Source organism: Aquarana catesbeiana, linkage group LG11, assembly GCF_042186555.1.
Source record: "Aquarana catesbeiana isolate 2022-GZ linkage group LG11, ASM4218655v1, whole genome shotgun sequence".
NCBI lineage: Eukaryota > Metazoa > Chordata > Amphibia > Anura > Ranidae > Aquarana > Aquarana catesbeiana.
In genome coordinates this window covers 255,930,037-255,946,735 of record NC_133334.1, presented here as the reverse complement: position 1 = coordinate 255,946,735, position 16,699 = coordinate 255,930,037, and the positions used below count along the sequence as shown (strand labels likewise).

The 16,699-nt window shown below is 44.4% G+C and overlaps 1 protein-coding gene across 1 annotated transcript in view; it reads left to right on the top strand.

Annotated features, from left to right (window-relative positions):
* Positions 1-3,044, top strand: part of ZC3H18 (zinc finger CCCH-type containing 18) — a 167,173-nt gene extending 164,129 nt beyond the window's left edge. The window contains exons 18-19 of the mRNA XM_073603892.1: positions 1,780-1,873; positions 2,067-3,044. Of these exons, the coding sequence (XP_073459993.1) occupies positions 1,780-1,873; positions 2,067-2,268 (296 nt within the window). The 3' untranslated portion in view covers positions 2,269-3,044. The remainder of the gene's footprint in view (positions 1-1,779; positions 1,874-2,066) is intronic.
* The last annotated feature ends 13,655 nt before the right edge of the window (positions 3,045-16,699 follow it).

The window sequence follows — 16,699 nt, the reverse complement described above, 5'->3', positions numbered from 1 at the left end:
TGATCACCTCTGCAGTTTTTATTTTTGGCTCTGTAAACAAAAAAAAAGACAATTTTGAAATTAAAACAAACCTATTTTTTGCTTTCTGCTATAAAACATATCCAATAAAAAAAATGTAAAAAAAATCATTTCTTCATCAATTTAGGCCAATATATGTATTCTGCTACATATTTTTGGTAAAAAATCCCAATAAGCGTATATTGATTGTTGTGCACAAATGTTATCACGTCTACAAACTATGGGATATTTTTGTGGCTTTTTTATTCTTTTACTAGTAATGGCGGCGATCAGGGATTTTTAGCAGGAATTTGCAGCGGACAAATCGGACACCTAACTGACACTTTTTTGGGAACCAGTGATATTATTACAATGAACAGTGCTAAAAATATGCACTGTTATTGTACTAATGACACTGGCAGGGAAGGGGTTAGGTGTGTCCCTAGGAGGTGCTTGCTAACTGTGTAGGGGATGGACTCAATGGATGAACAGAGATCTGTGTTCCTGCTTATTAGGAACACAAGATCACTGTGTTCTTCCCTGTCAGAACAGGGATCTGCCCTGTTTACATAGGCAGATACCTGTTCTGCCTCTCTGGGGGGCGCGCGTCCGTCGGTCCCGCTGATTGGCTCCCACTTTGGCCAATCAGCACATGCGCCCCCGCTGTCTATTGTACGAAATGACGTACAGGTACATTGTTTCGTGCAATAAAGCCGACCTGCTGTAGTATAATGTACTGTGGCTGGTCAGCAAGTGGTTAATGCAGTCTATGCATTAAGATAAAATAAAAAAAACTTTTGTGCAGAAGCCCCTCTAATACTTACCTGAGCCCCATCTCGATCCAGCGATATTGCACAAGAGTCTTGGCTGTCTGGGACTCTCCCCCCTCATTAGCTGAGACAACAGTGAGGCGCCATCGGCTCCTGATACTGTCCATCAAAGCTGTGAGCCAATGGGGGGGCAGGTTGCTTGCTGTGGGGGCACTCAGCAGGAGGGAGGGACCAGGAGCACCGAGGAGGGATCTGAGAAGAGGAGGATCTGGGCTGCTCTGTGCAAAACCATTACACAGAGCAGGTAAGTATGGCATATTTGTTACTTTTAAAAGAAAAAAAAAGAAACCTTAGTATCACTTTAAGGCTTTAGGGACTGTAAGGTTTTGGGACTACGGGTTTTGGACCACAGGATTTAGATTTTGGAGATGGATTTAGGTTTTCTTTCCCACACACCAGAGATGAGCGCTGTTTTCCATCCAGGTCAGGTGACCATCCTCTGAGGTCTAGGCAACATTTATCAGACTGGTTAGATCAGGGGTCTCAAGCTGGCGGCTCTCCAGCTGTTGCGAAACTACATGTCCCATGAGACACATTGCAAGGCTGACAGTTACCAGCATGACTCCCACAGGCAGGGGCATGATGGGACATTCACAACAGCCTGAGGGATGCCAGTTTGAGACCCCTGGGTTAGATGGACCGGGCATAATGAGGTCACCCCCCTGAGATGAGTCATGACGGAAGCATCTTGTTCTCAAATCTCCTTTCCGTTTCTAGCTTTATTAGTTCAGATTTATAGGTAGGTGATGGACACACCTGAAAGGTCGGCTTCCCCGGTGTTACAGGTTTTAGTTCTAACATTTTCTCAGAAAAGGTGACCAGTCAGATCGCTGGGAGGTAGTGACATCACTGCTGCTTGGGTAGAGGCGCATCCATTATGCTATTAATGCTTTGAAGGAGGCTTTGTGGCTTACTTTTTTTTTTTTTTTTTTTTTCTTTTTCTTTGCTGTAGCGCAAGACCGTAAACAGCCTGGGAAGCCCCTTTCACCAAAACCGGAGCGCCAGCGGATTCCAAATGCCAAGCCATCCCCCATTCAGCCCGACAGGTAGGTTAACGAAAGGGCACAATTGACTTTTTTTTTTTTTTTTTTCTTCGGATGTATTTCTATGTTTCATTTTTTAAGATCTCGGGCAGTACAGTTAACACCAGTGCTAAACAGCTGCTGATACAAAATCTAGATACGCAGTAGTGTAATTCCTATGGCTTGTGCTTTAATTCATTGTAATTCATTTTCTTAGGAAACGTCCTACTTCACCACCTCCAAAGAGCTCCAGCAAAGTCACCAGCATCCCCGGCAAAGTTCCTGAAGCCGCCCCAGCCGCAGGGGCCAAGCCCGGGAAACCCAGCACGTTATCACGCAGGGAGGAACTTCTTAAACAGCTCAAAGCTGTGGAGGATGCCATCGCTCGTAAGCGGGCCAAAATACCCGGCAAAGTATAGCGAGGCTGCCTCATCCGAGTACAGTTACCGGCCCACCACCCAGAATCTGCCAGGGAACTACGAGTCTCAGCACGCCTCGCAGCCCACGCCAGGACTTGCTGTTCCCCAACAATTTCAGAGCCGCAGGTGTCCCATTTGCCGTCTTGATGAACTTATCAATTTACTTGTGTGTTATGAGAGCGACTGTGGCGGTCGCGGTGGATTTTGGACTCCCCTTTTTTTTTTTTTTTTTTTTTTTTAGTTTTGGCTGCAAAGTTTTGTCCTATTCATTGGAAATGCCCAGCGCGAGGAGACCATGAATTGCCTGCCATCCTTTGCCATCTCGGGATACACTGGACTGAAGTGGACGGTGCCTGGCGTTTCGGATAATCAGCTGTCGCATGACTTCTCCGAATGCCTGTTTTTACTTTTTTTTTTCTATTAATTAGAAATTTCCTCATCTCTGGTGAGAAAACAAGTTTTTTCCGAGGAAACCACGCCCCAGACCTCCAGCTCGCTCTTTCGCCCTCTTCTGGTTTCGTGGGAAGAGAAGACCAGGAATATATATATTCATTTTTGTTTTTCTCTTTTGTGTTCCATTCTTTGACGAAAAACTTCGATGTTTGTATGAAATTGGCCCCTTATAGTCAGTAAAGATGTGATTGGGGAAAGGGGTCACAGCGAGGGACATTTTAAGAAGGCACCGCATCGCTCTTCGTTTGGTTGTATATCTGTTGACTTGAGACCTATTTGGGGAGGGGGAATTTATCCCGGAAATAAAGTATTTTGATAAAACAGTTTCTTTTATTGTTTTTTTCATGAAAATACTGAAACCTTGTGTTCTGGGTAAAGGATGACAAGGGCATCAAGTTGTTACTTTTGTATTCTCAATGTTTAGTATCCAGCTTTATGAAATCCCTTTTTTGATGCCCCGGAGTAAATTACAAGGATGAGTGTGGCACAAAACTTGAGTCCAGTGAGATTTTATTTCTCTTGAGAAGGGCTTAGGCCAACGCGATTTGGGAGCCTACATCTCCTCCCCTCCCTTCCCCATCAGGGCTTGAATGCTGACACAGCTGTCAGTCTAGTGACCCCCAAGCACTGTCTTACTATTCACTGACTTTGCAACCATTGCCCAGTAACTTTGTAAATTTACGATCAGCATTCAAGCCCTGATGAAGGGGAACATTTGAGCCTATAAAATGCATTTAGATTTGTGAGCTTTTGTCGTAAAAAATAAATAAAAATCTTACTGGACGATTTTAATTAAATACAACTAATTCACTGTCCGCCCTGCCCATTTCCCTTGCCTTTTTCCTCCCCACTCTGCTCCGTACCGCTTTCCACTCATCTCTAATCCACGGTCCTCTTCTTCTGTACTCTCCTCCCCACCACTTTCCACTCATCTCTAATCCACGGTCTTCTTCTGTACTCTCCTCCCCACCACTTTCCACTCTTCTCTAATCAATTGTCCTCGGCGCCCCCTTCCCCTGAATTCACCTTTTGCCACTATCTACTCTGCTCCCTATCACTCCTCACTCCTTCCACTCTCATCTTCATTCTGCTTCCTACCACTCTCCACACCTCCCCCAACCCATTGTCCTGTACTCTCCTTCCTGCCCCTTTCCTGCCACTCTCCTACCTGCTGCTGTACTCTGCTCTCCACTTTGCTCCCTACCACTCTCCACTACTCTCTAATCCATTGTCCTCTCTACCCCTTTCCCATGCATTTTGCTCCTCACTACCTCATTCTACCCGCTTTTCTCTTTTCCACTCTACTTTCTACGACTCTCCACCTCTCCCTTATCCAGTGTCCTTCCTTCCCCCTTTCCCTGCTCTCTCCTCCCCACCGCTATCCACACTGCTCCGTACCGCTTTCCACTCATCTCTAATCCATTGTGCTCTTCTTCTGCACTCTCCTCCCCACCACTTTCCACTCCTCTCTAATCCATTTGTCCTCGGTGCCCCCTTCCTCTGAATTCACTATTTGCCATGATCTACTATGCTCCCTATCACTCCTCACTCCTTCCACTCTCATCTTCTTTCTGCTTCCTACCACTCTCCACACCTCCCCCAACCCATTGTCATCCTTAAACCATTGTCCTGCACTCTCTTTCCTGCCCCTTTCCCGCCACTCTCCTACCTTCTGCTGTACTCTGCTCTCCACTTTGCTCCCTACCACTCTCTACTACTCTCTAACCCATTGTGCGCTCCACTCTTTTCTCCTGAACTCTGCTCCCAGCTCTTTTCACCTGCACTCTCCTTCCAACGCTCCACTACCTGCTGCCCTCCTCTGCTTTCCACTTTGCTCTCCACTCATCTCTAACCCATTGTCCTCCCTACCCCTTTCCCATGCACTCTGCTCCTCATTACCCCATTCTACCTACTTTTCTCCCCACTTGTCCACTCTCCTCTCTTCTTACTACCAGCCTTTACTCAAACCCATTGTGCTCCCTACCTCTTTCTTCTGCACTCTGGTCCTCACCACTCTCCTACCTGCTGCTTTCCTCTCCACCATGCTCCCTACCACTCCTCTTTATTCCAGTGTCCTCCCTGCCCCTTTCTCCTGCACTCTGCACCCCACTACTCTTTTGGGGGCCTCTCTTCTCCCTGACCCCTACCACCCTTCACTCTAATCCACTGTCTTCCCTACTGCTTTCCCCTGCATGCTCATCCTTGCCACTCCACTCTGTTTCCACAACTCTCTTTAATATGCTTTCCTTCCTTTGTCCCCTGCACTCCTCCTTACCAGTGTTAATTAGACTAAAATACGACTAATACGAAAATGTAATTTTAGTCAAGACTAAAAAGGGACTAAAACTAAAATGCCATTTTAGGCAAAAGACTAAAACTAAATTGACATTTGACTTCAGAATTAACACTGGTCTGTAGTGCATGTTCATACTTCAATGCCATAATAAATAACATATTAGATTTTTCACTCCAGCAGTATATAATGAGTTTGGAAATTGTAGAGAAATGTTAACTAATGCATTATAATTTAATTACACCCATTAGGTTTTAGACGACTAAAATGAGTTTTAGTCGACTAAAATGTACTGGAGATTTTAGTCGACTAAAATGTACTGGAGATTTTAGTCGACTAAAATGTACTGGAGAATTAGTCGACTAAATACGACTAAAACAATTGCAGAAGATCAAAATGTAACTAAAACTAAAATGCTATTTTAGTCCTAAGACTTGGGCTGGCCATACACTATTCAATTTTCCTGTTCAACTTTCCTTTAGATTTACCAAAACCATATAATAGGAGGTCAAACCTAAACACTTTCAATTTGGATGCAATCAGGCAGGCCCTTGTACTACATAGTTGAAGGTAAATCTAAAGAAAATTGAACAGGAAAATTGTATGGTGTATGGCCAGCTTAAAACTAAATCGAAATTTGCTGCCAAAATTAACACTACTCCTTACTACTCATGTCTATCTACTCTGCTCCCCACCACTCTCTTCATATTTAATCAACGACTTTTCTTTCCTGTGCATTCTACCCTTCACTACTTTTCTCCATCCACTCTTACACTATACTCCAGCCTTTCACTATCCACCACTTCCTTCTCCCCCCACATCTCTCTCCCCCCACATCTCTCTCCCCCCACATCTCTCTCCCCCCACATCTCTCTCCCCCCACATCTCTCTCCCCCCACATCTCTCTCCCCCCACATCTCTCTTCTACATTCTGCTCTTTGCTCAGTGTTGCTCGCTTCCTTTCCCTGCAAACTCTGTTTTGATTGACACCACTCCTGTAATGTTCTTCCCTCGCCATTTCCTTCTACCCTCCACTCTGTCCCTCATCTTTTCCCATTCCTTTCAATTCTCCCCGCTTCATTTTCCTTTCTGGCCATTCTGCTCAAACCCCCCCACACGCCATTTTCTATTGCTCAGCCCTCATCTCACCTTTCCTCCCACCCCTCTCCTCTGCTTCATGCCGATCTTTACTCCCCAACCCCTATTTTCTCCAATTTGCTACCTGATGTGGTTCCTTTTCCACTTTTCACTCCTCTCCTCTGTTCCCTGCTCTCTGTCCCCTTCCCCTGAAGTTCAGTCCTCACCTGTCTGCCCAAGTCCACTTTGTTGCCCTCTACTTACCCTCCACTTTTCACATGGCAGAAATATGTGGTTTATGGACATGCTCTTTAGATTCTCCTAAGACTTTTGGGCTGCAAGGAGATTTAAGTAGAGAACACTTCTGTGGTCTTCCATACATTTTTAAGGCAATCCTCCACCCATTTTAACTCTCCAGGCTCCCTCTGCCTCTTCAAGGAAGGAAGGGTGACCCCTGGAAGTCGCACATCTATGGTGTCCTGCTGTAATGAATGGGGTGGCCACTCCATTCATTGCAGCAGGACATCATAGATGTGCGACTTCCAGGGGTCACCCTTCCTTCTATTAACCTTTGCAGGAGCCAGGACGGGCTCCATCCCCTGTCAGCACTTTACATACCCCCTCCCTATCGAGCCTGAGCGGTCCACACACTTGTCGAAGGTCCCTATGCCTTTTGGCTGTGTGCATGCCCACCTGGGCCATGTCAAATCATGAGGATCTTGTGCAGCCCATGCTCCAGGCACCCGCTACAGGGCTGCAAACTTGTACCTGTGGAGGGAGAGCCAATGCCCAAATCATTGCCTTTAGAAAACGAGGAGAACTTTTCTTAACAATTGTATTATCTTTAATCATAATATGGCAATCGAGAATTGGTCATAGACATGAATCCACATATAACGAGCACACAGGGGGAAGACAGTTACCATCCAATATTTACATGCAGTGAGTTTGATATGTTAATATCTATAACAATGGTTTATAGGACAACATCTTGTTTAATCCTGGGGGGATTGTAGTATTAAATTGTTTGATCCATTTTGTTTCCCTTTGTTGGATTGCTTTATCCCAGTTGCTGCCATGTTGGTCTTTTTTTGATTATCTGTAATACTATAAATTGAATCAGCGATGTGTCATATTTATGATATAGACTCAAGTGGTGGCTGATGGGAGTAATAGTAGATCTTCTTGGGGGCATTTTTTTTAAGCCAAGAATAAGGGGATACTAACCTAGATTTTGTAAAGAGTATGCAAACCCAACATTTCATATTCCTGATATGTGCCTGCTGTACCATGTACTTGCATGAAAAAAAATTATCCTAATTTCTTTAAATTGCTTTCTTTATGTGAAATACTCTGTGTTCCTGCCAGCCCCCCCTGCTTTCCTATTAAAAATTGACCACACTTAGCAGGGGAGCACGGCGTGGTCAGTTCTCTACCTATGCTGGGAACTCGGCCTGCTCTTTCCTACAATGACCAGACTTTTGCTGACACACACCCACTGCACAGTCTTTAACTGGGACGATCAGTCTACCGCTGTCTCTCCCCCCCCCAACCCCCCCCCCCCCCCCCCAGCTCTTATGTAGCTGAGAACAGAGAATGTGATCACTTTTTTTTTTCTAGGGGGGGAGATCTTTAGAATGTTTTGTTAGTGTTTTTTTTGGATCTATACACAAATGTTTTGCCTTTCATTTATATTTTAATCTAAATGGATTGTTTTACAAGGTGATCATTTACAATCACTTTAAAGTGGAAGTAAACCCAGTACGTTTTTTTTTATATATATATATATATATATATACACACACATATGCTTTAAAGTATTGCAAAGCGATACACATCAAAATCGGCAAAAAACTAGCTTTGAAAATACCTTATTTCCCAAGGCGTCTTTCAGGACAGCACCTGAGAGATGGCAACTCCTCCCACCGGAACCAGGAAACACCTTCTTCCTCCAAACTTTAAAGGGAGGCGCCTCCCTACCATACCTGAGTTTCTGTGTTTCCTCCGGCCCGGGTACTTACGGGTATTGGCCGCGCCATTGTAACTCCTGTATGTTGAATAGTTTGTGGACGTCATTTCCGCCCTTACTATGTTTCCCTGTCCAAATCTCGCGCATGCACCATAGCGTCGAAACTGAGCCTCTAGCTCGATTGCTGTTACTACAGCAACAGAGCTAATCCATTGATGCATCGCGAGACTGACCTCTGTGCCGTTCTCAGAGGAAGCTAATGACATGGCATGCAGGGGAGAGAGAAACGGCACACATAGTGTGCTGTTAATCAATATACCTAATGCGCAAACGCGGCTGACGTCACTAAACACTGCAGGTTGATTTCTATGGCAACTAAAACAGTGAGTGCCCTTTCACAGGCAGCGATCAGCTGCCTGTGCTATCTATATTTCAAAGAGCTTAAGTTGTATTGGAGGGTTTCCAACCACTTTAAACACCAATTGCTACTATTACCCCTTGTCATTATGATATTGTATCATTCTAATTCCTTAGGCCCTTTAACACAACAAATGGTGAAAGTGCGCATCTAGCCAAGGTGGCATCGACCTTTATCAACAGCCCACTAAATGTGATGTGTGAGCATTGCACATACTGATTCGCCACTTTATTAGGTACACCTTGCTAGTACCGGGTTGGACCCCCTTTTGTCTTTAAAACTGCCTTCATTCTTCGCAGCATAGATTCAACAAGGTGTTGGAAGCGTTCCTCAGAGATTTTGGTCCATATTGACATGGCGTTAAGCCTTTGCTGCAGTTTTGTCGGCTACACATCCGTGCGATTCCTCCCGCTCCACCACATCTCAGAGGTGCTCTATTGGACTGAGATCTGGTGACTGTGGAAGCCATTGGTGTACGGTGACCTCATTGTCATGTTCAAAAAACCAGTGGGGAGATGATCGGAGCTTTGTGACATGGTGCATTATTCTGCTGGAAGGAGCCACCAGAAGATGGGGACAATGTAGTCATAAAGGGATGGACATAGTCAGCAACAATACTCAGGTAGGCCGTGGCATTAAAACTATGTTCATTTGGTACCAAGGAGCCCAAAGTGTGCCAAGAAAATATCACCCACACCGTTACACCACCACCAGCCTGAACTGTTGATACAAGGCAGGATGGATCCATGCTTCCATGTTTACATCAAATTTTGACCCTACCATCTGAATGTAGCAGCTGAAATTGAGACTCATCAGACCAGGCAACGTTTTTCCAATCTTCTATTGTCCAATTTTGGTGATCCTGTGTGGATTGCAACCTCAGTTTCCTGTTCTTAGCTGACAGGAGTGGCACCCGGTGTGGTCTTCTGCTGCTGTAACCCATCTGCTTCAAGGTCTGATGTGTTGTGTGATCACAGATGGTATTCTGAATACCTTGGTTGTAACGAGTGGTTATTTGAGTTACTGTTGCCTTTCTATCATCTGCCCATTCTCCTCTGACATCAACAAGGCATTTCCATCCACACAACTGCCGCTTACTGGATATTTTGGTGTCCATTTATGAAGCGGTGGAAAAAATCGGCTACTCCGTTCTCCGGCATTCACAGTGGAGATTTCTCTCCTCCTGAGTGCCAGTTTATGAAGCGGTGTAGATAGCTTCTTCTTTTGTGAAGTGAAGCGATCTACAAACTCTTCAAACAGTGGAGAACGCCCCCTGATACTGGAATCTTGTGAGACATAACAAGATTACAGTACCGGAAATACACTGAAACACCGACGAGTCCGTTTATCAAGCAGTGATAAATTATCACTGCTCAGTACATTGACAGACGGCCCCCCTCATGTTAATAAAATAAATAGTCCCCCTACATGATAAAGAAAAAATTATATATATAATTTAGATATATATCTAGGGGACGTAGTTACTGTCTTGGGGGGGGGGGGGGGGGGGGGTCTGATCGAGGAAGAAGGAAGTAAAAAATCTTCCACCTTCCCCCGGGATTCTCTTCTCACTCCCCAATTCATCAACTCTGAGCTGGTGAATCGGAGAGGGTGAATTCTGGCAGAGATCGCCAGTGAAGTGCTGAGATCGCACCTTCATAAACTGCCCATTTCTGTGTCAGTCAATGGCAGCTTCTCAGTGTGTAGAGATAATCGTTGGAGAACATGTTCTCCCCCGATCATCTCTGTTTCATAAACCATTTATGAACAGAGTTCAGCGGCGATTCTTGGGATCACTGCTGTTCACGGTTTCATAAACGGACACCTTTCTCTTTTTTTGGACCATTCTCTGTAAACCTGAGAGATGGTTGTGTGTGAAAATCCCAGTAGATCTGCAGTTTTTTAAATACTCAGACCAGCCTGTCTGGCACCAACAACCATGCCACGTTCGAAGTCACTTAAATCCTTTTTCTTCCGCATTCTGATACTCAGTTTGAACTTCAGCAGATCGTTTTCACCACATCTAGATGCCTAAATGCATAGAGTTGCTACCATGTGATTGGCTGATTAGCGACTTCTGTTAGCAAGCAATTGTACCTAATAAAGTAGCCAGTGATTGTATATTCTGTTCAACCCTCTGAGAACTAGAGTTTGAAGGCCCGTCTTTATAGTATTCTATAGCAATCAGTGATCTAATACATTTAGGAGTTGGGCATTTTCCCCTTTTTCTGTCTTGCTTTTTCATGTTTCCACACCCGCCCAGTGATGTATCTTTCACTGTTGTGACATCTTATTCTCTCGTAATAACTGTTTGTAATTTTAGTATGTTAGTCAAAGGTGACCAGGTTCATAACCTTATAAGTGCATACTATTTATATCTGTTTTTTTTTTTACTTCTGTTCAGAACAGAGTTATTGCTGTATCTTCGTTTGCTCCTGAGGAAGTGGGTGACCGCGAAGCATGTAGAGGCATTGCACAAGGATGGTGGTACCTCCTCTCGCAATATTATGCTGAATCGGTATTCTGAACGAGAAGTATATAATAGATACAGAGCTTATGCTTTTCCATCTACGGTATGGTGCAATCAATAATGATATGTAATTGGTTTTAAAACACTTTTTAATGTGTTGTACAATAGCAATGACATTTTCTAATTTAATATGTAGTTAATGTGGTGCCCATGTAGTCCATCGTTTACTATTTCTTTGGTCATAGTGAACATCTGACACATTTCAGCCCCTGCTGCAGTCTCTCATCTTGTGATTTGCTACAAAGTTACAGTCCGATCACTAGGGAAGGGGAGACTGAGGAAATGCTTTCTCCTGCCTGCAGCAGACAGATAACATCATCTCGAACCCGGGCAAAGTCATTGCTGCGGATCAAGAATGGTTGTTTCTGTATATTCTGACGTGTCAGGAATTAGTGGAGGCTGACAGATCCCCTTCAAGGCTTGTATAAAAGTGTGTTTCTAGGAGGGGACATGAAGGATAGCGCAGTTGTTGGTTGGCCAGGCATTGCATACTTTACACACTCTGCATTGAGCCATCACTCTTTAATTCAGTTGCTTTATTCCTCCTCCTCCTCCTGATTAGTAAATAGAACTATCAGCATCCTGTGTGAGGAGACAATAATGAGAGTGACAATGATTGCAGAAGTCTGGCACTTGACCAACTGGAAGACACACCTGAAGTTGTGTCACGCCTGGGCAATGATGAAGCTTCCGCTTGTTTCATATGTCATCCTCCACATTTCATCATGGAAGCTAAAGAAATTAAACCCTTATTTTAATGAGTCTCTTATTTATTTTTTAAGGCTCACTGGGGGTCCACCAGCCAAAAGGCCCAGCAGACCCCGCTCCTCATAATCAGCTGAAGCTGACCAGCGAGTACTGGGTGAGCAGATCTTCCGAAGAGAGACCCCCACAAGCCAGGGGAGAAAGGAACCAAAGGGTCACACATCACGTGGTAACAAAAATGGCCTGTTTCTCGGTCAAATGTCCTAGCCCATGAGGCGTGCAGGAAAAACAAGTGGTGGTGTGCCCTATTCTCACAACCCATAGTGATACTAAGACCAACCCCAAGGATGCCACTCCCAGGGAGAGCTAAACACTTAAGGCTTTCTGCCTACCTGACCCCTGAATAGACAAGGCAGCATCTTTGAAATCAGGAGGAGCTGGGCCCTTGGAGCCATCTGTGATGGACACGCCAGACCATTGCCACCTTCAACTTGTGACAAATGACTGGTCAGCTGTCACTGATACGTGACAATGCCACGTTCGGCCGCACAAAGGTTTTCCAGCTCATGGTGCCAACAGACAGAGGGATTGCCGCTGGGTCTGGTCAACTACGCAATTGACCCGTTAACCCCCCCCCCCCCCCCCCCTGCAACCAGATAGCTTTTGGCCTATCATCCCTTCACCATAACAGCAGTGACCATTATGATTTTAAATAAATGTCTGAAACACACACTGTCCCCACAGACCGGTATATCCAGAGATTTACCATATTAGTAGTGCTAGACCAGTATTCTTCAAGTTCTAGGTTAGTGCATTAGAAACAATATTAATAGTTTAAAATAATAATTTAAAACCACTTCGCGCCCGCGCTATAGCCGAAAGACGGCTACAGCGCGGACGCCAATTGCCGGGAGGGCGTCCCTGGACCTGATCGCCGCCATTACTAGTAAAAAATAAAAAAAATCCCATAGTTTTTAGATGCTGTAACTTTTGCGCAAACCAATCAATATATGCTTATTGGAATTTTTTTTTACCAAAAATATTTAGCAGAATACATATTGGTCTAAATTGATGAAGAAATGTGATATATTTTTTTTTTAATTTATTGGATGTGTTTTGGAGCAGAAAGTAAAAAAATATTGTTTATTTTTCAAAATTGTCGGTCGTTCTTTGTTCCTAGCGCAAAAAATAAAAAATGCAGAGGTGATCAAATACAACCAAAAGAAAGCTCTATTTGTGGGGGAAAAAAAGGACATCGATTTTATTCATGTACAGCATCGCAGTGCCCTATCGCAGAAAATGCCCTGGTCAGGAAGCGGGGGGGGGGGGGGGAGTCTTTTGGAGGTAAGTGGTTAAGTCCCTAAAGGCTACAGTCTAGTAACTTGTATATTATTGTCCAGTATGAAACGACTTTTTAAATGAATCCAAATATGATGGGTATCGGATGGCTCTTTCACCAAGGAGATGTGATGGGTCTAATCTGCTCAGGATTGTGGTGTTTAGCCTAAAATGCTTTTAATTAGTTGATGCAGATAAATGTTTTTTTTCTGGCTGTACTTTTATTATCTCAGGAGTTATGAAATACGCTGACATTTTTGGTTTTACCAGAAAAGATAGAAAGCAATGTGTATTTGCCAACTATTCCAGCTAAACTCTTTATGATGGGTAATAAATCTGATACCATCAGGAAGAGGGATGCCTGTGTTAAGCTTCTAGGTAAGTCAGAAAGTGACAGTTTTACGAGGGCCTTTAGAGTGAGAGATTGGGGTGTGGATTGCCCTGTTAATGGATTGTAGATATCAAAAGATTATCCAGTTGCCATGCTTTTGTTTTGATTTTGATTAATAGGTTCTTCTGTGTCTATCGAAATGCTGATGAGGATGTTTGGATGCAGCTAAAGTTTTTAATTGTGCAAGATACCTTCCTGGGATGATGTAAAGTGCTGAAAGAGGGGGTCACAACTGCTCCTCTTGTTACAAAATGTCATGGAAGACTTAAGCAGCACATAGAGTATGCAATTTTCCTTCCTTTCACCACGAGAGGAAGGAAAGAAAATTGCACGATTCCCCCATCAACACAGTGTCAGCAGAACACAATACTCACACAATAATCATTCCTGCCTGCTATAGCCGCCGGCAGTGATCGCATGACAAAAAAAAAAAAAAAAAATCAGACAGTCCAGGTGCACGGTCCACATATCGTCACACCCTCCACACCAGGGAGGTACTACTGACCCCCACCTTACCCGGTGTTCTGCAGAGAAAGTTACCCTCGACGGATAAGGACCCCCCTCTACTGCACAGGTGCAGCGCTTGCGCAGTAGGAACAACAAGGGAGCCGCCGAAAAGAGCCGAAGCTGAACACCTGAGTCAGCTGTACACGGCATCTGCGTGCGAACACTATTTTAATAAAAAAGAGTTTGTAACAGGCCCCTCGCAGGCTCGCTACGCTCGCCGCGCTTCGGGCATGGCCTCGCTGCGCTCGGCATATTATTATTCTAACTCTATGTCCACTTGGATGGTGGGGCTTTAACGTGGACATAGGGTAGAATGTAGTGCGCAGGCGCCGTGTACAGCTGACTCAGGTGTCCAGCTTCGGCTCTTTTCGGCGGCTCCCTTGTTGCTCCTACTGCTCAAGCACTGCGCCTGCGCAGTAGAGGAGGGGTCCTTATCCGTCGGGGGAACTTTCTCGGCAAGACATCGGCACTTGATTTGGATTTCTACCCACAAGGAAGGTCCCTCAGGGCCACCATCATACCAGCCAGAGGGTCAGAATGACGGTTGAGCACTCCTACTGGACACTGATAAAAACAGATCTTGCACGTGATCTTAGATCAAAAGGTCATGAAGCAACTTGTTTTAAAGGTCACTCCACCTACAACTGATAGTTCAGTATTTATTAGATGCTGGAAAGTTTACCCCCTGATAGTGTCTTCTTGTCTCTTGGGGACACCATTGGTGAGACCTCTGTGCTGATTTTTCTGGCTCTGCTCACCCTACACAGATGCTGCAATTTCTGATTTGTGCTGAAAAAGCTAATAGCCTGGCTTCCATGCTGTTCTAATGGCTTCAAAGTTGCAGACCTTACTGGCTACTTGCTTGTTCTTAGTTGGTGCTCTTAAAGTGAACCTGCCTTGACCTATCTGTGTGAGCAACCTCAGATTTAAACTGTAATTCCTGGAGTTGTGGGGCCACCTGCTAGATAAGAGGGAAGTAATATTTAGGTAAGGGTGCAGCTTCCCTGCTGTGGAACTAGACTGCAGCCTGGGAGCCAGAGTATGCCGAGGAGAAATGGCTTGCTGGTGAAGGACAGATATCTTACTTGTCCACAGTTATTTTGTTGAAGCAGTTTTTTTTGCTGGTAAAACAGTTATCTTGCCGGAGCAGACTATTTATGTTGCTGGTGCAAGCACAGATGCCACACAATCAGTGCATGTGTGTGGAGCCAGTAAACACAGGGTTATGGCACCCAGCCAACTTGATTAGAAGAGCAACAAGACACTCCTGAAATTACATCACACATGAGCAAATATAAACCTATTTTTAAGTGATATATTTCAACATGGATAGTAAATTAAGGGGACACATCTTTTTTTAGCATTAGTCAGCTAAACCTGAAATCTCAGTGTTTGGTGGTTATAGAGTTGAACTTTCTGACTGTCTTTTCTATCACTTGGGGACTCCTGAGATCCCTGTGCTAAACTCCTGGGTCTGCACACCTGCTGTGTCCATTATGAGAGGTCCCCACCATTCCTGTGCTGAGTTCCCGGGTCTGTACAGCTGCTGTGTCCATTATGAGAGGTTCCCTCCATCCCTGTGCTGATTTCCCAGGTCTGCATACCTGCTGTTTTGTTATTAGGGGTTCCCACTATCCCTGTGCTGAGTTCCTGAGTCTGTACACCTGCTGTGTCCATTATGAGAGGTTCCCTCCATCCCTGTGCTGAGTTCCTGGGTGTGTACACCTGCTGTTCCTGTTATGAGGGGTTCCCACCATCCCTGTGCTGAATTCCCAGTTATAAGGGGTTCCATAAATGGGTCCTAAAACAACCCACCCTAATTGAATCACTAATGGCCATCTACCAAGGATGATTTTGCCTCATGTTGGAATCTCAATATTTGGAAATGTTATTATTTTTCTACATGCTTGATCGTCCGATGCATTCGATGAATTCTCATTGTATTAGATGAGAACCTATTTACAGAACCATTTTTTTTACTATTATTTGTCCTGTTATTTTTCTCTCCCCCTAGTCTTGCTGCCCCCCCAGTGTCATACTACCAACACCAATATGGGATGCTTACGGCAATATTAAACCCAAAACCAAATGTAAAATATTGCCATTTACCAATCATAACATGTGGTAGCTTTATTCGTTTTCCTTTATTTTAGGCTTTTTCCCCTCTGTTTTTACCTGGTGATCTGGCCTGTAACACGCCTCCTGTATTAGAGTGCCCCAGTTTTGGATGAAGGAGCACAGGGAGCACTTTTTGGACAGCAGCATTGTCAGACTGGAGGGAGGGAAGTATACTAGCAAATTTAAATACACTAACAAATTGCAGCCAAACTCTAGCTACACTAACTAATAAGCACCTACAGCAAGCAAATAATTAATAACTGCGCTCCCTATTTTTAGGACCATAAATCAATAAAGTGCAAGGTTAAACATATGACATTAAGTTGCAAGATACAAATAAAGTGCATAAAGAGTCCATAAACAACCACCAGGTGTTTTCGACGGTGCGAAATGGGTTTAAAACCAAAAAAATTCTTTTAAGTCCTGAACCAAAACAAGAGTGTTCAGTGTCCCCTTCCACCAATACTAAGCACACAGCCCACTCACCTGACTCATATGACCCCCATTACAGGTAGTCACAGATAAAGGTGCCCCCTGTGCACGTTGAACACTCTTGCTTTGGTGCAGGACTTATAAGAAGCTTTTTTGGTTTTAAACCCATTTCGCACCCAGTCGAAAACACCTGGCGGCTA